Source organism: Octopus sinensis, linkage group LG30 (genome assembly GCF_006345805.1).
Source record: "Octopus sinensis linkage group LG30, ASM634580v1, whole genome shotgun sequence".
Lineage (NCBI taxonomy): Eukaryota > Metazoa > Mollusca > Cephalopoda > Octopoda > Octopodidae > Octopus > Octopus sinensis.
In genome coordinates this window covers 8,702,407-8,727,788 of record NC_043026.1, presented here as the reverse complement: position 1 = coordinate 8,727,788, position 25,382 = coordinate 8,702,407, and the positions used below count along the sequence as shown (strand labels likewise).

At 38.4% G+C, this 25,382-nt stretch overlaps 2 protein-coding genes across 8 annotated transcripts in view; one reads left to right on the top strand and one right to left on the bottom strand.

Annotated features, from left to right (window-relative positions):
* LOC115226706 (zinc finger protein 91-like) overlaps positions 1–25,382 on the top strand; it is a 59,757-nt gene that overhangs the window by 5,510 nt on the left and 28,865 nt on the right. The window contains exons 4-6 of the mRNA XM_036515121.1: positions 9,709–10,090; positions 10,343–10,468; positions 10,665–10,676. Coding sequence (XP_036371014.1) covers positions 9,709–10,090; positions 10,343–10,468; positions 10,665–10,676 — 520 coding nt within the window. The remainder of the gene's footprint in view (positions 1–9,708; positions 10,091–10,342; positions 10,469–10,664; positions 10,677–25,382) is intronic.
* Positions 21,636–24,149, bottom strand: LOC115226769 (zinc finger protein OZF-like). 7 transcript variants are annotated; one of them, XM_036515276.1, is made up of 4 exons: positions 23,310–24,149; positions 22,518–22,973; positions 21,946–22,014; positions 21,636–21,861 (listed from the first exon to the last, which is right to left on the bottom strand). In XM_036515276.1, the coding sequence occupies exons 1-4, from the start codon at positions 23,836–23,838 to the stop codon at positions 21,791–21,793; spliced, it is 1,125 nt and encodes a 374-aa protein (XP_036371169.1). In that variant the 5' UTR covers positions 23,839–24,149; the 3' UTR covers positions 21,636–21,790. The 7 variants fall into 7 exon arrangements, 6 of the variants coding, with proteins under 6 accessions (XP_036371169.1, XP_036371166.1, XP_036371170.1 ...); XR_005004360.1 differs by having other exon boundaries at positions 21,843–21,861; positions 21,946–22,102; positions 22,522–22,973; positions 23,310–24,148; XM_036515273.1 differs by lacking the exon at positions 21,636–21,861 and having other exon boundaries at positions 21,870–22,033; positions 22,201–22,973; positions 23,310–24,148.

The following is a 25,382-nucleotide window of genomic DNA, read 5'->3' as shown; positions in this document are numbered from 1 at the left end:
ACCTGTTTGCTTCTCCCCCTTCCCTCCCTCGTGAAGCTGTGGGGAAGGGAGTGTAAAGAAATCAACGTCGTAAAGCGTTGTCAAGAAGACCAGCGTTCTTTTAGAACAACGACTTCATGGCTTGAAGACACCAAAACAGAAATGGCTAAGAAAGCCCGAATTGGCATCTATAAGGGAAGTAACTCTCTAAAAATGCTTATATAGTTATTTCCCTTACAAACCCGAGCAACGCCGGGCGATACTGCTAGTATATATATATATATGTCCTGACCAGCTATCTGAGTTGACAGTACCTCGATAGATAAGGCAATTACAAGTATGAAGAGAGAGAAAGTCCCCGGCCCATCAGGAATTACTGCAGTGATGCTCAAAATATCTGGCAGTGTCGGCTATAGCCTAGTCACCCGTACAGTTAACCAGGTGATACATGAAGGAGTCATACCCAACGACTGGTGTAGCAGCACCATAGTCAACTGCTACAAAGGTAAAGGTGATGGTTTAGATACAAATAATTACAGAGGTATAAAGTTGTTGGATCAGATAATGATGGTCACGGAGAGGGTCATAGCCCAACTAATTAGGGAGAGAGTCAGTTTGGATGAAATGCAGTTTGGTTTCGTGCCAGGGAAAAGCACCACTGATGCTATATTTCTGGTAAGACAGCTGCAGGAGAAATACCTAGCCAAAGATAAGCCCCTGTACCTCGCTTTCGTTGACATGGAGAAAGCTTTTGACAGGGTCCCCCGATCACTTATCTGGTGGTCAATGAGGAATCTAGGGATAGATGAATGGTCAGTGAGAGCCGTGCAAGCCATGTACGGGATGCTGCACTTAAGGTTAGGGTTGGCAACGAGTACGCTGAAGAATTCAGGGTAGATGTAGGGGTCCACCAAGGTTCAGTCCTCAGCCCCCTCCTATTTATCATAGTCCTCCAGGTAATAACGGAGGAATTCAAGACAGTATGACCCTGGGAGCTTCCCTATGCTGATGACTTTGCTCTAATTGCTGACAGCGCAAAAAATTGTTGTTGACAAAGATCCGGACAGATTGTATTCACCTCAATAGACGTCATTGATTGGTTGAAATTGCCGAAATGCAAGAAATTAAAGAACAAATACCTTACAAACTACAGAATTTTCTCAAGAAAGCCACGAGAAAAAGATGTTTTATAAACACATTCTACCAGAATACGAAGTTTAAAAGTGTTTAGTTACGTGGAAATTATTTAAAAAAACTGCCGTTCAAACCGAAAAGATCCCCAATCTGATTCTTAAACGAATATATCATATGTAATGTGTGTATCTGTGCAGGAAGTTGTTGAGAAACTACGGCAGAAATTGTATTCACCTCAATAGACGTCATTGATTGGTTGAAATTGCCGAAATTAAAGAACAAATAGCTTACAAACTACAGAATTTTCTCAAGAAAGCCAAGAGAAAAAGATGTTTTATGTATCACATTCTACAGTATACGAAGTTTAAATTTTTTTAGTTAAAAAGAAATTATTTTAAAAATCTGTCGGTCAAAGCTAAAAGATCCAAATAAAGTTTGCCTTTCACCTTTTTGCTGGGGTTCAATAAAATAAATACCAGTTAACAACTGAGGTCCGCGGTAATCGACTTACGCACCCTCCCCTCCCCTGAAATTGCTGGACTTGTGCCAAAATGTGAATATCACGCGCAACTATTACATACGCATGCGCACTAAACCTATTTCCGCTTCCATTCATTACATCTTGACAAGCTTTGTTTGGCGCCAGAATTTCTCTCAATTAACTCCGAAACACATTTATAATACATTTCTCTCCCACCTGATGCACTCATAACAACAACACCATCCTTTATAAAGACATTTCCGTAAGTATTAAACAACGAAAACATTTAATCTTTTAATACTTTGGTGTCTCAGATGTCCTTTGATCTGTTCCACATTTGGCTGCTATTTCTAGCTATGGCGGCAACCTCCTACACGCTCCATCGTTTCTTCTTTAAGTTTGTTTGTTGTGTGTTTTAGGTGGAGAAATGTTCTTAAAATACATTCCAACCACAGAAATGCTGAGAATCCAATGCTTTATTATAATCTATCGAATGTTTGTCACTTGATACAGGGAAGGGGACAAAATAGTTAGGTGGGGCAAAATGAGTAATTTCTCCTTATTCTCTCACCATTATGACATTGGTTAGAAAGATTTCAACTGAATTTATTGTAGGTTTTAGCCAGAGTTATTCTAAACGACATTCCAGAACTCTGCTGGAAACTTCCGTGGGATGTTATAAAGAATACTTTATTATGAGTCATCGAATGTTTGTTTCTTGGTATCGGGATCGGGAAGAAATTAGTAAGCGGGGCAAAATGAGTAATTTCGCCTTATTTTCTCACTATTGACGTTGCTTAGGAATATTTCAACTGAAATTATTGTAGGTTTTAGACAGAATTATTTCAAAGGACATTTCCGAACTCTGAATGTTATAAAATCCTGGGTTTTTTTACTTTGGGGATTGCGTGCTTTCTGGAATGGAAACTGAAAGAAGCCCTATATATATTAATGAGTATTTATGTGTATATACATATATATATATCTGTGTGTCTTTGTGACTGTTTGATAACCAGTGTTGGTGTGTTTATGTCGCCATAATTTAGTGGTTTCACAAAAGAGGCCAATATAAGTACTAGGCTCAAAAATGAAGTCCTAGGGTTGATTTGATCAACTAATACCCTCTAAGATGATGCTCCAGTATAGACACAGTCAAAACAACTAACACAAGGAAGAGTATATATATATATAAACGTGTGTGTGTGTGAATGTGTAGCTGGAGTTTACAAATATGTTAGCTTCACACAAGATTTTGTGATGTAAATATTAATAAATTAAAAAGTTCTGTTGTTCAGTTAAATGTTTATTTCTAGAGTTTATCTCTATGGAAATGTTGAATCTGTATTTTTTAAAATAGCCTCTATATCTTACACTGTTGTTTCTTTATTATTTCAGAATATCAGATGACATTGGCATATCTGAAGATACGTTCTCATTATTTATCATCTTTTAAAGACCAAAATGGAAATATTGTACAGAACAGATATATAAGATTGTTTCTACAAATCTGTGGTGGAATTCCTCTGATATATTTACTCTGAAATGTGTTATTAGCAAACCTTCTGGATATCACTGGCTGGAGTGTCCACAAGATGAATCTGTGTAAGAATTAAACTTGGATTATTTTAGTAAAATGTTTTGGGACAAAATTAACAATGGACAGAAATACAGCAGCTGAAATATTTGTAAACAAAACACTATGGAAGCGAAAAGGTGAAAAAAGATTATATACTGTGATTTTTGAAGAAAAATAATGGAAAAGAGTGAGAATCTAAAGGAACTGATTTTTCCTGAAGATAGAGAAGAGGGGAAACAAAAGCTGTCATATGACTGTGATGTCTGTAAAAAGTCTTTCTCACAAAAGGGTCACTTAAATATGCACAAACGTGTTCATACGGGGAAAATCCATTTCATTGTGACACCTGTGGTAAATCATTCTCTAAAATAAGTAACTTGACTACACACGAACGTGTTCATACAGGGGAGAAGCCATTTCACTGCGACATCTGTGGTAAATCTTTCCCTCAAAGTTTTAACTTGACTAGACACAGACGTATTCATACAGGGGAGAAGCCTTATCGTTGTGATGTCTGTAGTACATCATTCTCTGACCAGAGTGCTTTAAACTCTCATATACTTGTTCATACAGGGGAGAATCCATTTCATTGTGACACCTGTGGTAAATCATTCTCTAAAAAAATTAACTTGACTACACACCAACGTATTCATACAGGGAAGAAGCCATTTAACTGTGACATCTGTGGTAAATCATTCTTTCAGAAAGGTGGCCTGACTACACACATACGTATTCATACAGGAGAGAAGCCTTTTCATTGTGATGTCTGTGGTACATCATTCGGTTCCCAAAGTGCTTTAAATTCTCACATACGTGTTCATACAGGGGAGAAGCTGTTTCACTGTGACATTTGTGGTAAATCTTTCCCTCAGAGTTATAACTTGACTAGACACAAACGTATTCATACAGAGTGACCAGAGTGCTTTAAACTCTCACAGAAGTGTTCATACAGTGGAGAAGCTATTTCACTTTGACACTTGTGGTAAATCATTCTCTCGAAAAGGTAACTTGACTTCGCACATACGTATTCATACAGGAGAGAAGCCTTATCCCTGTGAAGTCTGTGGTAAATCATTCTCTGACCAAAGTCTTTTAAATTCTCACATACTTGTTCATATAGGATAGAAACCATATCACGACTTTCGGAAACATTTTTTCACGCTCAGAGTTGCTGAAGCATGGAATAAACTGCCTGCGTCAGTTGTTGACTGCCATGACACTGCATCCTTTAAGGCCCTCATGTTTTCCGAAATCCGCCAAAACTACACCTGATTATATATACACTTTAGATGAGTTGTAGTGCACCTGAGCACTGTACACAATTATTATTATTATTATTATTAAATCTTTCTCTCAAAGTAGTGCTTAACTTCTCACAAACATTTTCATTCAGGAGAGACACCATATTCCTGTGTTAAAAGTCATTTTCAAGGAAGAGTCTTCGGATAAAACAATAAGTTCCTCATCGGCTTTTGTTGATATTCCAGTCGTCACGTCAGACTGAAAGGGGTTCATAATCCATCTTTTCTGTTGTATAGTATTCATCACTTTATGAAAATAAAATTCAAAACTTTCATTTAACTTATTCAAGTGTTCAGATATCTCAATGATTATACCATCATCAACTTTTGCTTTATTCTCCATTACAAAAATTTCAAATGTTTCAAAACGGTAATAATTTCACTTGTTAATACAATTTTTCCAGAAGACAAGTTTTTTCATAAAACCTCAAATGTTCTCATGAATTGCAAATATACTAATACCTTCTGTTCGTTGTAAATACAAATTCAGGTCGTTTAATTTCGAAAAAATATCTGCTAAATACGTAAGCCTCAGAACAAATTCTTCGTCACGCAAATATTTCGCAAAATCGCTTTTATCTTGCTTGTTTGCAAGGAAAATTTATCCCACATTTTTGTTACAGCTCGTTTAATAAATCGAGAGGTATTTATTATAGGAAAATGAATGAGGTATTTCCCTTGTCTGTTAAAGGAAAATATATTGGTTATATATGTGGATCCCTTCCAGGGGCCGTAGCCATATAATTATAGATTTTTTATTAAACTTCAATGAGCCTAGTAACAAACTGAATGTTACTTTAACATATTTGCAATGTTTCACAGAATTTCAACAGGTGTAGACAGCAAATTGATACAAACAACTTGTATAAGATGTTATATATTACATCTCATATAAAATCCGTTCTATCTGTGTGTGTGTGTGTATGGCTTCTAGGATCTCTGGCATCTGCCTAATGTCGGGCACGAAAATACCTTTGAAAGCAATGAAGTCATAAAAGAATCATCCATAACTTGCGGTAAGCAACATTTATTAAAATAAAAGTATTCAGAACACCGAAAACATGTAACAAAAACAATTTGCAAATATATTTACATTCCCATATAACAGTTAAGAACATCACCATTATTGTATTACGCATGCGCGGACGTGTTTGTTCGACTAGGTACTGCTGGCTTAATTACGCACGACTCTAGTTAGAGAAGGGGTGCGTATTATACACAAGGTTTAGGTTTTTCAGAGGTACAGCTCCCGAAAAATCCCCTGCATATTATACTCAAGGATTTACGGTACTCCTTTCAGTCGAATACTTCTTTGCAGACTATGTTGTTTGTGTAAGTTCTCCCTCTTCTTTCCCTGTGCTTGTCAGTCTTGTTAAATTTAACCCTCACATCAGATCATTTGCAAGACCTTCAGAATGCAACATACAGCTGACTGTGGTTGAATACAGGTTCAGGCAAGAATGGCCCCACTTTATGAAATGTCTGCCCTTGTAAGCTTTATTGATAGTCATTGCATGACAGGTGAACAGGAGTCTGGTTTCTTTCTAAAGAGAATGGCAAGTTTGGGATGCGCATGTGTCAAGTGATAGATAGGTAATTACAAAAAACTTAGTTCAATTAAAAACAAAAGCAGTTTTCTTTTCACTATGCACTCACCATTGTCACCGCCACCACCACCACCCTCTCTCTTTCTGTCTTTTTTTAATCTCACCATCAGAACATCACCCCTCTACTGAAATTATATTCCTAACACTTTTCTGTATCACTTTGAACTGACTTTTTAATCATGTAATACATATTACGTACTCCCCTGCCACACTTCATGCTTCTCACTCACTCTTTTTCTCTCTCTCCCCCTTTCCCTGATCATGTGAATGTGTTACCCTTTCGTTACCAACCCGGCTGAAACTGGCTCTGGCTCTAAGTACAAATGTCTTGTTCTCATAAGTTTTGAGTTAAAATCTTCCACCAAACCTTAGTCACAATTTATGTTCCTAACACTAGCTGAATGATAACTAAGTTATTTTACTAAATTCTTTGTTATATTTAAAGTAATTGAAAGTAACACAGAGCATCTCAAAATAAATACAGTAATGAAAGGGTTAAGTAACAATGACAAGCAGAATTGTTATGAGATTTTATATATATATATATATGTACTGACCAGCTATCTGAGTTGTCAGTACCTTGATAGATAAGGCAATTACAAGTATGAAGACAGGGAAAGTCCCCGGCCCATCAGGAATTACTGCAGAGATGCTCAAAATATCTGGCAGTGTCGGCTATAGCCTAGTCACCCATACAGTTAACCAGGTGATACACGAAGAGTCATACTCAACGACTGGTGTAGCAGCACCATAGTCAACTGCTACAAAGGTAAAGGTGATGGTTTAGATACAAATAATTACAGAGGTATCAAGCTGTTGGATCAGGTAATGATGGTCAGGGAGCGGGTCATAGCCCAACTAATTAGGGAGAGAGTCAATTTGGATGAAATCCAATTTGGTTTTGTGCCAGGGAAAAGCACCACTGATGCTATATTTCTGGTAAGACAGCTGCAGGAGAAATACCTAGCCAAAGATAAGCCCCTGTACCCTCGCTTTCGTTGACATGGAGGAAGCCTTTGACAGTGTCCCCCGATCATTATCTGGGGTCCATGAGGAAAATATGGATAGATGAATGGTAAGACAGTATGCCCCTGGGAGCTTCCCTAATTGCTGACAGCGCAAAAAAAATTGTTGTTGACAAGATCCGGACCAGATTGTATTCACCTCAATAGAGTATTGATTGGTTGTTGAAATTGCCGAAATGCAAGAAATTAAAGAAACAAATACCTTACAAACTAAACAGAATACAGAATTTTCTCAAGAAGCCAAGAGAAAAAGATGTTTTATGTAACACATTCTACCAGTATACGAAGTTTAAATTTTTTAGTTAAAAAGAAATTATTTTAAAAATCTGTCGGTCAAAGCGAAAAGATCCAAATAAAGTTTGCCTTTCACCTTTTGCTGGGATTCAATAAAATAAATACCAGTTAACAACTGCGGTCCGCGGTAATCGACTTACGCACCTCCCCTCCCCTGAAATTGCTGGCCTTGTGCCAAAATGTGAATATCACGCACAACTATTACATACGCATGCGCACTAAACCTATTTCCGCTTCTATTCATTACATCTGACAAGCTTTGTTTGGCGCCAGAATTTCTCTCAATTCACTCCCAAACACATTTATAATACATTTCTCTCCCACCTGATGCACTCATAAACAACAACAACACCATCCTTTATAAAGACATTCCGTAAGTATAAACAACGAAAAACATTTAATCTTTCGATACTTTGTGAATCAGATTTTGTTCCACATTTGGCTGCTATTTCTAGCTATGGCGGCAACCTCCTACCGCCCCATCGTTCTTCTTTAAGTTTGTTTGTTGTGTGTTTTAGTGGAGAGAAATGTTCTTAAAATAAACTCCAACCACAGAAATATTGAGAAACCAATGCTTTATTATAATTTATCACTTGATATAGGGAAGGGGAAGAAATTAGTAAGCGGGGCAAAATGAGTAATTTCTCCTTATTCTCTCACCATTATGACATTGGTTAGAAAGATTTCAACTGAATTTATTGTAGGTTTTAGCCAGAATTAATCTAATGGACATTTCAGAACTCTGCTGGAAACTTCCGTGGGATGTTATAAAGAATACTTTATTATAATTCATCGAATGTTTGTTTCTTGGTATCGGGATCGGGAAGAAATTAGTAAGCGGGGCAAAATGAGTAATTTCGCCTTGTTTTCTCACCATTGACGTTGCTTAGGAAGATTTCAACTGAAATCATTGTAGGTTTTAGACAGAATTATTTCAAAGGACATTTCCGAACTCTGAATGTTATAAAATCCTGGGTTTTTTTACTTTGGGGATTGCGTGCTTTCTGGAATGGAAACTGAAAGAAGCCCTATATATATTAATGAGTATTTATGTGTATATACATATATATATCTGTGTGTCTTTGTGACTGTTTGATAACCAGTGTTGGTGTGTTTATGTCCCCATAATTTAGTGGTTTCACAAAAGAGGTCAATATAAGTACTAGGCTCAAAAATGAAGTCCTAGGGTTGATTTGATCAACTAATACCCTCTAAGATGATGCTCCAGTATAGCCACAGTCAAAACAACTAACACAAGGAAGAGTATATATATATATATATATAAACGTGTGTGTGTGTGAATGTGTAGCTGGAGTTTACAAATATGTTAGCTTCAAACAGGATTTTCTGATGTAAATATTAATAAATTAGAAAGTTCTGTTGTTCAGTTAAATGTTTATTTCTAGAGTTTATCTTTATGGAAATGTTGAATCTGTATCTTTTTAAGTAGCCTCTATATTTTACACTGTTGTTTCTTTATTATTTCAGAATATCAGATGACATTGGCATAACTGAAGATACGTTCTCATTATTTATCATCTTTTAAAGACCAAAATGGAAATATTGTACAGAACAGATATATAAGATTGTTTCTATAAATCTGTGGTGGAATTCCTCTGATATATTTACTCTGAAATGTGTTATTAGCAAACCTTCTGGACATCACTGGCTGGAGTGTCTACAAGATGAATCTGTGTGCAAATTATACTTGGATAAATTTTCTAATGAGATTTGGTACAAAGGTGATAATGGACAGAAATAGAGCAGTTGAAATATTTGGAAACAAAAGACTATAGAATCAAAAAGGTGTAAAAAGATTATATTCTGTGATTTTTGAAGAAAAATAATGGAAAAGAGTGAGAAAATAAAGAAACTGATTTTTCCAGAAAATAGAGGAAAAGGGAGAAAAAAATTGTCACATAAGTGTGATGTGTGTAAAAAGTTTTTCTCTCAAAAGAGCAGCTTGAATGCGCACAAACGTATTCATAGAGGAGAGAAGCCATTTCATTGTGATATTTGTGATAAATCATTCTCTCAGAGTAGTAACTTGACTACACACAAACGTATTCATACTGGAGAGAAGCCATTTCACTGTAATGTCTGTAGTAGATCATTCTCTGACCACAATGCTCTAAATTCTCATATACGTGTTCATACAGGGGAGAAGCCATTTCACTGTGACACTTGTGGTAAATCATTCTCTATAAATGTTTCACTGACTAAACACAAGCGTATTCATACTGGAGAGAAGCCATATCACTGTGACATCTGTTCTAAATCATTCTCTCAACATGGTAGTTTGACTACACACAAGCATGTTCATACAGGAGAGAAGCCATTTCACTGTGATGTCTGTGGTACATCATTCTCTCAGCGGAGTTCTTTAGATTCTCACAAGCGTTTTCATACAGGGGAGAAGCCATTTTGCTGTGACATCTGTGATAAATCATTCCGGCGAAAAGACAGCCTGACCAAACACCAACGTATTCATACTGGAGATAAGCCATATGACTGTGACATTTGTGGTATATCATTCCCTCAGAAAGGTAGCTTGACCACACACAAACGTATTCATACTGGAGAAAAGCCATTTCACTGTAATGTCTGTGGTACATCATTCTCTCACCAAAATGCCTTGAAGTCTCACATACGTGTTCATACGGGTGAGAAGCCGTTTCACTGTGACATCTGTGGTAAATCTTTCCCTCAAAGTAATAACTTGACTATACACCAACGTGTTCATACAGGAGAGAAGCCATTTGACTGTGACATTTGTGGTAAATCATTCCCACAGAGTAGTACCATGACTACACACAAACGTATTCATACAGGAGAAAAGCCATATCCCTGTGATGTCTGTGGTACATCATTCTCTCGCCAAAATGCCCTAAAATCTCACAAGCGTATTCATACAGGGGAGAAGCCATATCACTGTGACACTTGTGGTAAATCATTCTCTCAAAAAGGTAACTTGACTAGGCACATACGTGTTCATACAGGAGAGAAGCCTTATCACTGTGATGTCTGTGGTACATCATTCTCTGACCAAAGTGTTTTAAAATGTCACAAACGTCTTCATGCCGGAGAGAAGCCTTATCACAGTGGTGTACTCGTATACTTGTTCGTGTAGGATAGAAGACATATCATTTGTAGTAAATCCTTCTCTCAAAGTAGTGCTTAACTTCTCACAAACATTTTCATTCAGGAGAGACACCATATTCCTGTAACATCTCTTCTCTTTCATCAGTGCTCTAACTCATTATAAAGGTGTTCATACAGGTGAGAAGCCATCTGACTGTGACATCATCATCATCATCGTTTAACGTCTGTTCTCCATGCTAGCATGGGTTGGACAGTTCGACCGGGGTCTGGGAAGCCAGAAGGCTGCACCAGGCCCCAGTCTGATCTGGCAGTGTTTCTACAGCTGGATGCCCTTCCTAACGCCAACCACTCCGTGAGTGTAGTGGGTGCTTTTTACATGCCACCGGCACAGGTGCCAGGTGAGGCTGGCAACGACCACGATCAGGTGCATTTAACGTGCCACCGGCACGGAATCCAGTCAAGGCGGTGCTGGCAACAGCCACGATCGCATGGTGTATTTTACGTGCCACCGGCACGGAAGCCAGTCGAGGCGGCGCTGGCATCGGCCATGATTCGGACGGTGCTTTTTTCGTGCCACCGGCACAGAAGCCAGTCAAGGCATCTGTAACAAATATTTCTCTTTTAATAGTAAGCTAATTTATTGAGACACCCTATTCCTGTGATGTCTGTGGTAAATAATTCTCCCGAAATGACAAATCAGATGCTCACAGACATTTTCACACAGAAGAGAAACCATATCACAATGATATCTGTGGGGAAACCATTCACTATGAGTTCTCGCTTATCTGATCACAGACATATCCATACAAGAAGTCATTCACTCAAAATAGCAAATTACCTTCTCACAAACGAGATCATGGCAGGGCTGAAGTGTTCCCACTGATATTTGTGCTAAAACATTCCCTGTAAGTGACGACTTAACCCTTTACTATACTCTTTACTCTTTTACTTGTTTCAGTCATTTGACTGCGGCCATGCTGGAGCACTGCCTTTAGTCGAGCATATCGACCCCGGGACTTATTCTTTGTAAGCCCAGTACTTATTCTATCGGTCTCTTTTGCCGAACCGCTAAGTGACGGGGACGTAAACACACCAGCATCAGTTGTCAAGCAATGCTAGGGGGACAAACACAGACACACAAACATATACACACCACACATACATATATATATATATATGAACTACATAGGCGCAGGAGTGGCTGTGTGGTAAGTAGCTTGCTTACCAATCACATGGTTCAGTGTCTTTTACTATAACCTCGGGCCAACCAATGCCTTGTGAGTGGATTTGGTAGACGGAAACTGAAAGAAGCCTGTCGTATATAAGTATATATATATATATATATATATACTTATATACGACAGGCTTGTTTCAGTTTCCGTCTACCAAATCCACTCACAAGGCATTGGTCGGCCTGAGGCTATAGTAGAAGACACTTGCCCAAGATTCCACGCAGTGGGACTGAACCCGGAACCATGTGATTGGTGAGCAAGCTACTTACCACACAGCCACTCCTGCGCCCATGTAGTTCATTCTGTCCAATGTGATGTTTATTCACGTTATTTTCAATTTGTCCTGCATTAACTCACAGCTTTCAAGTGATGACGATGTGATTGAGTATTTTTAGAATAACATTGTAGGGTAGGTGTAAGAGGCCAACTCTGGTTAGTTTGAAAATAAAAGAGGTAGCATATTTGGTCCAGTTGTGGCTGGTTTACATGCTAAACGGTTAACACTAGAACAGTGGTTCCCAAACTTTTTAGAGTCGCGACCCACTATTTATCACACCAGTTTATGACGACCCACTTAACTCTACTGAGTAAAAACATTAATGAAATTAAGAAATTTATTTCAGATTACGTCTTCAGTGAGGCCTGTGAGAAGGATGATCCTGTCTCTTGCTACGCTCAATAATAGAATTAACATCAGGTTCAATGCGTCCTGGTGATCACTCCTATACTTTTTAAATAATTTATAAACTTACTGGGTGTATAAGGAACCTTACTGATGATGGGGCCACAATGAAATGCAGCCTGTGCTTTTTTAAGAGGGTAGCAAAAGAGCGGAAGCATCATGAAGTCAAAAAAATCCTTTAGTCTAGTTCAGTGGTTCCCAAACTTTTTAGAGTTGCGACCCTCTATTTATCATACCAGTTTATGACGACCCATAATCCTGCAGAGCACATCCCTCTACTGAGTAAAAACATTAATGAAATTAAGAAATTTATTTCAGATTACGTCTTCAGTCCCTCAGTGTAGTAACTTGATTACACACAAACGTATTCATACTAGAGAGAAGTCTTACCTCTGTGATGTCTGCAGCACATCATTCTCTGACCAAAGTGTCTTAAAGTCTTACATACAAAGTGTTCATACAGGGGAGAAGCCATTTCACTGTAATGGTGATAATGATGATGATTTGTGAGAAATCTTTCTCTAAAAACATTAGCTTGACTACACACAAACATTCATACAGGGGAGAAACCTTATCATTGTGATGTCTGTTTTATGTCATTCTCTAAGCGAAGTGCTTTTAATTCACACATGCATTTCCATTCGGAGAAGAAGCCATATCAGTGTAACATCTGTGGTAAATCATTCTTTCAAAAATGTGACTTGACTAGACACAAACGTCTTCATACAGGGGAGAAGCCCTATCCCTGTGATGTCTGTGGTACGTCTTTCTCTGACCGAAGTGCTTTAAATTCTCACGTTTCCATACAGGAGAGAAGCCATTTCACTGTGACATTTGTGGTAAATCATTCTCTCAAAAAATTTACTTGACAAAACACAACTGTGTTCATACAGGGGAGAAGCCATTTCACTGTAACATTTGTGGTAAATTATTCTCTCGCAGTAATATCTTGACTACACACAAACGTGTCCATACAGGATAGAAGCCATATCACTGTAATATCTGTGGTAAATCATTCTATCAAAGTAGTACTTAAACTTCTCACAAACATGTTCATTCAAGAGAGACATATTCCTGTAATATCTGTGGTAAATCATTAACTTCTCCTGCCTTAACGTTTTTCTTATTTATTTTACAAACAAATCCTTTCTAATGGTTTTAACTTGTGACCTCAGTCCAAATTGTAATTGACCAATTGGAGAGACTACTCTACTTAGACTTGCTCCATTGTGGACCATAGATGACACCATAGGCAATAATTTCTGTGAGTAAATTTTTCTTAAGTACCCTACAGCAGTTGTTCCTTAACTTTTTAGAGTCACGACCCACTATTTATCACACCAGTTTATGACGACCCACTTGAAGTCTTGAACTATCTCGATAGACAGCAGTTAATCAAAGCTAATGCGTAATTTTATAACTTTTTAAGACCCACTAAGATTCCATTCGTGACCCATCTGGGGGTCACGACTCATAGTTTGGGAACCACTGCCCTACAATAATTGTCTACTTTTACTTGAGTTTACTCCAATAGAATAGGTACTGCCCTTTGATAATTATGTCAGTATTTTCCTTATATATAGTTTCTTGATAACTTTATCATCATCATCATCGTTTAGCGTCCGCTTTTCATGCTAGCAGGCCCAGTCTGATCTGGCAATGTTTCTACGGCTGGATGCCCTTCCTAACACCAACCACTCCATGAGTGTAGTGGGTGCTTTTTACATGCCAGACGAGGCAGGCAAACGGCCACGATCAGATGGTACTTTTTATGTACCACTGGCATGGAGGCCAGGTGAGGCTGGCAACAGCCCCGATCGGATGGTGCTTTTTACATACCACCGGCACAGAGGCCAGTCGGGGCAGCGCTGGCAATGGCCACGTTCAGATGGTTCTCTTACGTACCACTGGCACTGGTATCACAGCTGCAATTTCCATTTCCATTCCATATATATACAAGTTAAGTTAATTTGGCTCAAAAAGCAAAAAGCTAGGCCATGTAGGGGCACATGGAGTTATGTACAGGGTGGTGTTCATGCAAAGAGTTCAGGCCATTTCTGGTCAAGAGAGACTTTGAACCGAGCGGTCTTCGGCATCTTCACTATCTCGTCCGGCAGCTTATTCCACGGATCCGCAACCCGGACGTTGATAAAAATGGTAAGATAAAAGAAAGAAAGAGACCTCGATATTATGTAAATAGAGGAAATTATCTGTAAATGTAATATGTGACAATTATTCGGTGGCCAAGATAAACTCTGAGTTTCGGATGCCGAGGTGGAAATTCACATCGCCATCTCTTCAATTATGCGGCCATAACTGAAGAGATGGCGGCGTGAATTTCCATCTCAGCATCCGAAACTCAGAGTTTTATCTTGGCTACCGATTTCCAGGGTGGAAGAGAAAACATGCTTTCAACAAGTTGGCATCTTGTATATATAATAAAGTAGCAGTAATGCTCGTCATTGAGTTACTTTTACTGCTTCTGGGCAGCCACGTTCAAAGTATTATTATATATATAATTTACTCCTCCTGTATGTGTGTATTTTTATAATAAAAAATATGTAATAATTGAATTAGAAAAAAGATAAATTTTATGCATGAACTTCTGTTTGTTTGTTACATGACAATAATAAAAGAATTTTATGAGTTATTGTATTTATCAATCCAGTCATGGCAATTATTGATAATAATAATAATGAAATTATTGTATACAGTGCTCGGGCACCACAACTTGTCAGAAAGTGCGTATAAAGCATATGCAGTAATGTAGAAATGTCTGGAAAGCGAACAATGTATGAGTCAGATACATGCTTGTGTGTGTATGGAGGAGAGAAAATCAGGTGTAGTGTTGGCGAATCTCAGAAAGCATGGAAGTTTTGAAGAATGCAGTGCTCCGACAATAATAACAACAACCCTTCCTTTCCTATTTTATATCCTTCATATGTCCTTCTCTTTTATTTTCTTCTCTCTTTCCCTGTCTCCTTTTAAATGCCAACTTTAACATTTCCCTTCTTTTATATAAACATATATTATGTATGTGTGTGTGTTATATATTGTGTTCGTGTATACGTATATTATGTATGTGTATATATGTATATACTTTTATTCTTGTACTTGTTTCACTCATAAAAAAATAATGAAATTATTGTATACAGTGCTCAGGTGCACCACAACTTGTCAGAAAGTGCGTATAAAGCATATGCAGCAATGTACAAATGTCTGGGAAGTGAACAGTGTATGAGTCAGGTACATGCTTGTGTGTCATAAGAGAAAAAACATGCAATAATTGAAGTAGGAAAAACATGAATTTCTGTTTGTTTATTATACGATAACAATAAGTGACTTGCACGTGTTATTATTGATCAATGCAGTAATGGCAATTATATAATCTATTTATATAAAATTCTTTGCCTGTCTGTTCCCAATGCATTCTCAGACAGCTCAACCAAATTAAATCAAATTTTACACGATAATAGTATCAGACCCTGTGAGTGTCAACATGTAACTTTTTTTTTTTTGGTTCATTTGCATTAAAACAATATAACATTGGCAATAATTTGGCATTTCATGTCAAAAGTGAAAGAACAACATCTCTATTCATCATCATCATCATCATCATCATTAGCGTCCGCTTTCCATGCTAGCATGGGTTGGACGGTTCAACTGGGGTCTGGGAAGCCGGAAGGCTGCACCAGGCCCAGTCTGATCTGGCAGAGTTTCTATGACTGGATGCCCTTCCTAACGCCAACCACTCCGTGAGTGTAGTGGGTGTTTTTTACGTGCCAGACGAAGCTGGCAAACGGCCACGATCAGATGGTGCTTTTTACGTGCCACCGGCACGGAGGCCAGTCAGGGCGGCGCTGGCAACAGCCATGTTCTGATGGTGCATTTTATGTGCCACCGGCACGGGGGCCAGGCGAGGCTGGCAACAGCTACGAATCGGATGGCGCTTTTTACGTGCCACCGGCACTGGTATCACAGCTGCAATTTCCATTGATGTTGATCGACTTTGATTTTGGTTCTGATTTCTGATTTCCACTTGCCTCAACAGAATGTCATGTAATTTTGTTTCATTTTTATTCTTCTACTTTTAATTCGAATTATATCCCAATGTGAATGGCATTATCCATTGGCAACCTTCTGTCTTTACGGCCATGACAGCAGAATGGTATGTCAGTGTTACGTTAGCACACCGGGCGAAATGCTTAGCGGTAGCAGTATTTCGTATGCCGTTATGTTCTGAGTTCAAATTCCGCCGAGGTCGACTTTGCCTTTCATCCTTTCGGCGTCGATAAATTAAGTACCAGTTATGCACTGGGGTCGATGTAATGGGCTTAATTCGTTTTGTCTGTCGTTGTTTGGCCCCTTGTGGGCAGTAAAGAAATAGGTATGTCAGTGTATGTGTGTTGACTGATATAATGAGGTGGCAAGTTCAAGGTATATAAAAATACACGTTTATCATTCAATTATCAGTTGATAATTATCGCAGCAGTTGCAAATTTACCATTAAATTAGCAGTTCATACAAATGCTTGTATTAGGTTAATTTGCTTATATTTGGTTAATATTTGTGGCACTCTGTCAGTTAGGACAAGAGTTCCAGTTGATCCGATCAACGGAACAGCCTGCCCATGGAATTGACATGCAAGTGGCTAAGCACTCCACAGACGTGTACCCTTAACGTAGTTCTCGGGGAGATTCAACGTGACACAAAATGTGACAAGGCTGGCCCTTTGAAATACAGATAGAACAGAGACAGGAAGAAAGAGAAAGTGGAAGTGAAAGAATACAGCAGGGTTCGCCACCCCCCCCTGCCAGAGCTTCATGGAGATTTAGGTGTTTTTGCTCAATAAATACAACGCCCGGCTTGGGAATCAAAACAGCAATCCTATAACTGAGTCCGCTGCCCTAACTACTGGGCCATTGCACCTCCATTAATAGTTGATAGTCATACATCATCATCATCGTTTAGCATCCGCTTTCCATGATGGCATGGGTTGGACGGTGCAACTGGGGTCTGGGAAGCCAGAAGGCTGCACCAGGTCCAGTCTGATCTGGCAATGTTTCTACGGCTGGATGCCCTTCCTAACGCCAACCACTCCGTGAGTGTAGTGGGTGCTTTTTACGTGCCAGACGAGGCTGGCAAATGACCACAATCGGATGGTGATTTTTATGTGCCACCAGCACAGAGGCCAGGCGAGGCTGGCAACGGCCATGATCGGATGGTGCTTTTTACGTGCCACTGGCACGGAAGCCAGTCGGGGCGGCGCTGGCAACGGCCACGTTCGGATGGTTCTCTTAAGTGCCACCAGCACTGGTATCACAGCTACAATTTCCATTGATGTTGATCGATTTTGATTTTGATTTTCACTTGCCTCAGCAGGTCTTCACAAGTAGAGTTTTGTGTCCCAAGAAGGAAAGGTATGCATAAGTGGACTGAGGCCCTGGGTTATGGTCTCACTTGTCCTGCCAGGTCTTCTCATGCACAGCATACTTCCAAAGGTCTCTAATCATTTCCTCTATATGAATAGATACTGCATACAAAAATAAAGACATGCATCATACATACAACTGCTTACAATAATAGAGATTACTGTGTAATTTAGTCTGTGTTCATAATTCTTGGTTTACGATATTGAAAAAAATATGCCACCAAAGGAAAGATGCAATCTCTCCAGAAACTGGTATAACTGGTGTGTGAGGAATGAACACAGAGTCACCTTTACCACAACCAGTGAGAATATTTGCCTCAATGCAGTCCCTCATTGGTTTGTGCACAATCTTTTACCATTGCATAATTTTTGTTGAGAGAAGTTAGGCAACAGCATAATAGCTTCCTTTGATCCATTTACTTTCATTTTGGAGGACAAACAAACACAAATCAACAGAGTCTCTTTTATATATATAAATAAGAAGAAAAAAAACAATAGTTTCCCTTGAACCATTTACTTTCGCTTTGGAGGACAAACGGACAGAATCTCTGTCATATATATATATATATATATATGCGAATATAAACAAGAAGGGTAGTAATATTGGTTACTACCAGGTGCCCAGCACAAAAGACAAATTAGTCATTAGACAAAATATTATTCATATAGAAAAATATTATTCATGTAGAAATACAATTAAGGGCTCCTAAATTAGGATGCCTTAGCAAACATATTCTGTGTTTTGCTAGAAAGAGGCAGAAACTGATCAGTCCGAGATGTAAAGTTATCGGTAAACGTTTTTGATTTTCACTCTCGATAAATTCATCTCCCTTTTGTGTTCCCAGCACTCGGCATCCTAATTTAGGAGCCCTTAATTGTATATATATATATAGATAGATAAAGATAAAAGGAAAAAGCATTGTAGTTTCCCTGTATAAGAAAAAAAGCATAATAGTTTCCCTTGAACCATTTACTTTCATTTCTGAGGACAAACAAACACACAAATGGACAGAATCTCTCTTTTATATCTATAAATAAGATAAGAAGGAAAAGTATAATAGTTTCCCTAGGTTAGAAGTAAAAGCATAATAGTTCCCCTTGAACCATTTACTTTGATTTTGAAGGACAAACACGAACGGACAGAATTTCTTTTATATATATATATAGATAACATAAGAAGAAAAAGTAAAACAGTTTCCCTTGAACCATTTACTTTCATTTTGGAGGACAAACAAATGAACAAACACAAATGGACAGAATCTCTACTTTATATATATATATTCTTTTACTTGTTTCAGTCATTTGACTGCGGCCATGCTGGAGCACCGCCTTTAGTCGAGCAAATCGACCCCAGGACTTATTCTTTGTAAGCCCAGTACTTATTCTATCGGTCTCTTTTGCCGAACCGCTAAGTGACGGGGACATAAACACACCAGCATCGGTTGTCAAGCAATGCTAGGGGGACAAACACAGACACACACACATACATATATATATATACATATATATGACAGGCTTCTTTCAGTTTCCGTCTACCAAATCCACTCACAAGGCATTGGTCGGCCCGGGGCTATAGCAGAAGACACTTGCCCAAGATGCCACGCAGTGGGACTGAACCCAGAACCATGTGGTTGGTTAGCAAGCTACTTACCACACAGCCACTCCTGCGCCTATATATATAGGAAACTGGAATATGATGGTTACTTAATGCACTTTTTATATATAATTTAAGCACAATTTTACAGACTTAATACACAGCACTCAAAATAAATATTCACTCTTATTTTACCCATAAACAGAAAAAATTACATTTAAATTTACATGGTCACACTTTCATATCTAGAAAAGAATTTTATATTAAAACAAAATTATTTTATATGTAAATCATAGGGGTTCGGGGTTAAAAATTTAATGCAACAGGGCATACTCTGAAAACCATATAGTTGGTAACTTAGAAACCAAGGCAATGGGTCAGATCCAATACACGTTTCAACTTGCGTACATCTTTCCATCCAATACTCCTTTGCAGACTGTGATCTTCGCAAACATTCTCCCTTTTCTTTTCCCTTGTTTATCAGATAATTTGTGAACCCTTGACAAAGAGCTGTTCTTCACTCCTGCTCTAGAGCGTCGGCTGCGGGGTCACTCCGAAAAGCTCTATCTGCGACGATTTCATCCCAATCGAAGGAGAGGGGTTTTCTCCGTCCGGGTTGCGGATCCGTGGAATAAGCTGCCGGACGAGATAGTGAAGATGCCAATGACCGCTCGGTTCAAAGTCTCTCTTGACCAGAAATGGTCTGAACTCTTTGCATGAACACCCTCCCTGTACATAACTCCATGTCCCCCTACATGGCCTTGCTTTTTGAGCCAAAAAATTAACTTAACTATATATACACACACACATAGAGCGTCGGCTGTGGGGTCACTCCGAAAAGCTCTATCTGCGACGATTTCATCTCAATCGAAGGAGAGGGGCTTTCTCCGTCCGGGTTGCAGATCCGTGGAATAAGCTGCCGGACGAGATAGTGAAGATGCCAACGACCGCTCGGTTCAAAGTCTCTCTTGACCAGAAATGGCCTGAACTCTTTGCATGAACACCCTCCCTGTACATAACTCCATGTCCCCCTACATGGCCTTGCTTTTTGCTTTTTGAGCCAAAAAATTAACTTAACAATGCAACGTGATGTAGCTGATCATGGCTGAATATTGGCTCAGGCAAGAACAGCCCCACTTTATCAAATGTCTGCCCTAGTGATTTATTGATAGTCATTACATGACAGGTGAACGGGCAACTGGTTTCTTTCTAAAGGGAATGGTAAGTTTGGTATGCACATGCATCAAGAGATAGGTGATACAAAAAAATTTAGTTCAATTAAAACAAAAAAACACTTACTTTTCACTATGGACTCACCATCCCCACACAGACCTCTATTATCTCCCTCTTTAATCTCACTATCAGAACATCACCCTTCTGCTGAAATTATCTTCCTAATACTCCTCTACATCACTTCCTTTGAATGTGCAATTATGAGCATCATTTCATATGTGTATAGATATATATATTTTTTAGAAGTAAATAAATGCTAAAAGAATGTATTTTCAAATCCTTTATTCAATGCATTTGCTGATATTTAAAATAAATTGTATTAATTGCGATTTTCAATGAGAGTCAAAAATTACAGTTATGGTCTTTGTAAGAGGAAAGGAATATTGGTACTTCTAGTGTTAACCCTTTAGCATTTAAACCAGCCATATCTGGCAGAAATATACCACCTATTTTATTTTCAAACTAACCAGAGTTGGCCTCTTACACCTACCCTACAATGTCATTCTCAAACCAAACAACCACATCATCAACAGTTGAGAGCTGTGAGGTAATGCATGACAAATTGAAAATAATGTGAATAAATAAACATCACATTTGACAGAATATATTTCTTTACTACCCACAAGAGGCTACACACAGAGAGGAGACAAACAAGGACAGACAAAGGGATTAAGTCGATTACATCGACCCCAGTGCGTAACTGGTACTTTATTTAATCGACCCCGAAAGAATGAAAGACAAAGTCGTCCTCGGCGGAATTTGAACTCATAATGTAGCGGCAGACGAAATACCTATTTCTTTACTACCCACAAGGGGCTAAACACAGAGAGGACAAACAAGAACAGACAAACGGATTAAATCGATTATATCAAAACCAGTAACTGGTACTTATTTAATCGACCCCAGAAGGATGAAAGACAAAGTTGAACTCAGAACGTAATGACAGATGAAATACCGCTAAGCATTTCGCCCGGCGTGCTAACGTGTCTGCCAGCTCACCGCCTTATTCAACAGAATAATCTGCATGGTAAACAGTTAAGTTAGCACCATCAGAGAGTGATTTACCACAGATATCACAAGAATATGGTGTCTCAGCTGTATGAGTATGTTTACAATTAGTTAGCTTACTACTGACAGAGATAGATTTGTTACAGAGTTACACTGATATGGCTTCTCTCCTGTATGAATATCTTTATGGTGAATTAAAGAACTGCTGCATGAAAATGATTTACCACAGATATTACAAGAATATGGTATCTCTTCTGAATGAACATGTTTATGAGAAGTTAAAGCACTACTTTGACAGAATGATTTACTACAGAAATTACACCGATATGGCTTCTATCCTGTATGAACACGTTTGTGAGAATTTAAGGCATTTCGATGAGAGAATGATTTACTACAGATATCACAGTGATATGGCTTCTCTCCAGTATGAAGAAGTTTGTGTTTAGTCAATGTACCATTGCAGAGAATGATTTACCACAGATGTCACAGTGAAATGGCTTCTCTCCAGTATGAACACGTATGTGAGAATTTAAAGCACTTCGGTCAGAGAATGATGTACTGCAGACATCACAGTGATAGGGCTTCTCTCCTGTATGAATACGTCTATGCGTAGTCAAATTATCTTTTTGAAAGAATGATTTACCACAGATGTCACAGTGAAATCGCTTTTCCCCTGTATGAATGCGTATGTGAGAAGTTAAAGCGCTTCGGCCAAAGAATGATGTACCACAGACATCACATTCATAAGTCTTCTCTCCTGTATGAATACGTTTGTGAGTAGTCAAGCTACCTTTTTGAGAGAATGCTTTATCACAAATGTCACAGTGAAATGGTTTCTCTCCTGTATGAATACGTATGTGAGAATTTAAAGCACTTTGGTCAGAGAAAGACTTGCCACAGACATCACAGTGATATGGCTTCTCTCCTGTATGAATACGTTTGTGTGTAGTCAAGTTATTACTTTGAGGAAATGATTTACCACAGATGTCACAGTGAAATGGCTTCTCCCCTGTATGAATACGTTGGTGTGTAGCGAAGTTAATTTTTTTAGAGAATGATTTATCACAGATGTCACAGCGAAATGGCTTCTCCCCTGTATGAACACGTTGGTGTGTAGTCAAGTTAATTTTTTTAGAGAAGGATTTCCCACAAGTGTCACAGTCAAATGGCTTCTCCCCTGTATGAACAGTTATGTGAGAATTTAAAGCACTTCGGTCAGAGAATGATGTACCACAGACATCACAGTGATATGGCTTCTCTCCAGTATGAATACGTTTGTGTGTAGTCAAGCTGTCTTTTCGAGAGAGTGATTTACCACAGATGTCACAGTGAAATGGCTTCTTCCCAGTATGAAAACGCATGTGCGAATTAAAAGCACTTCGCTGAGAGAATGATTTACCACAGACATCACAGTGATAAGGCTTCTCCCCTGTATGGATACGTCTGTGACGAATTAAATTACTACTTTCAGAAAATGATTTACCACTGATGTTACAGTGAAATGGTTTCTTCTCTTTATGGAAACGCATGTGCGAATTAAAAGCTCTTCGGCCAAGGAATGATGCAAAACAGACATCACAGTCATAAGGCTTCTTCCGTGCATGAATACGTTTGTGTGTAGTTAGGCTACCTTTTTGAGAGAATGATTTACCACAGATGTCACAGTGAAATGGCTTTTCCCCTGTATGAACACGTATGTGAGAATTTAAAGCACTTTGGTCACAGAATGATGTACCACAGACATCACAGTGAAAAGGCTTCTCTCCTGTATGAATACGTTTGTGTGTAGTCAAGGTATTACTTTGAGGGAATGATTTACCACAGATGTCACAGTGAAATGGCTTCTCTCCTGTATGAATACGTTGGTGTGTAGTCAAGTTAATTTTTTTAGAGAATGATTTACCACAGATGTCACAGTGAAATGGTTTCTCCCCTGTATGAACACGTTGATGTGTAGTCAAGTTAATTTTTTTAGAGAATGATTTACCACAGATGTCACAGTGAAATGGTTTCTCCCCTGTATGAATACATTTGTGCCTATTCAAGTGACCCTTTTGAGAGGACTGTTTACAGACATCACAGTCACGTGATAATTTTCGCCTCTCTTTTTTGTTATCTTCTGGAAAAATCTGTTCCTTTAGTTTCTCACTCTTTTCCATTTTATTTCTTCAAAAATCACAATATATAATCTTTTTTAACCTTTTTGATTCTATAGTCTTTTGTTTAGAAATATTTCAACTGCTGTATTTCTGTCCATTATCACCTTTGTCCCAAATCTCATTTGAAAATTTATCCAAGTATAATTTGCAAACAGACTCATCTTGTGGACACTCCAGCCAGTGATGTCCAGAAGGTTTGCTAATAACACATTTCAGAGTAAATATATCAGAGGAATTCCACCACAGATTCATAGAAACAATCTTATATATCTGTTCTGTACAATATTTCCATTTTGGCCTTTAAAAAGCTGATAAATAATGAGAATGTATCTTCAGTTATGCCAATGTCATCTGATATTCTGAAATAATAAAGAAACAACAGTGTAAGATAGAGAGGCTACTTAAAAAAATACAGATTCAACATTTCCATAGAGATAAACTCTAGAAATAAACATTTAACTGAACAACAGAACTTTTTAATTTATTAATATTTACATCAGAAAATCTTGTGTGAAGCTAACATATTTCTAAACTCCAGCTACACATTCACATTTTTATATAAACATTCTTTTACTTGTTTCAGCAGTTTTGATTACTGCCATCCTGGAGCATCATCTTATAGAGTTTCAGTGGATCAAACCAACCCTAAGACTTATTTTTTGAGCCTTGTACTTATTTTATTGGTTCATTTTGCCGAACTGCTCGGTTATGGGAGAAATAAACACACCAAGTGTTGATGGGGGGAGAAACACTGTTTCAGTCATTTGACTGCAGCCATGCTGGAGCACCGCCTTTAATCGAGCAACTCGACCCCGGGACTTATTCTTTTGTAAGCCAGTACTTATTCTATCGGTCTCTTTTGACGAACCGCTAAGTGACGTGGACGTAAACACACCAGCATCGGTTGTCAAGTGATGCTAGGGGGACAAACACAGACACACAAACATATATACATATACACATATATGACGGGCTTCTTTCAGTTTCCGTCTACCAAATCCACTCACAAGGCATTGGTCGGCCCGGGGCTATAGTAGAAGACACTTGCCCAAGGTGCCACGCAGGTGGGACTGAACCCGGAACCATGTGGTTGGTAAACAAGCTACTTACCACACAGTCATATGCATGCATGTATGTATGTAAGTGTGCATACAAACTTACTGTACACAAAATACAGTATGCATGGCATTTAGTTATTCCATAAATAAAAAATGCATTAACTACTACAAAGCGTACATGTAGGACAGAAACAAGCACCCTAGTTCTTCTTCAGTTATGTATGTATATAAATACTAGCAGTATCGCCGGCGTTGCTCGGGTTTGTAAGGGAAATAACTATAAAGCATTTTTAGAGAGTTATAGCAAAAAAACAGCAAAAAATGCATTAAAAATGGAAAAAAAATGATGGTAATTTCTTTTTAAAATCGTAGACTCATCGTAGACGCGCGCTAATACCCAGAAGGGCTCGATATGAATCATGACTATAAGATACCCGGTTTTGGTTAAACTGCACTGCAAAATGTGGGAGTAGTTCGGAATCTAAA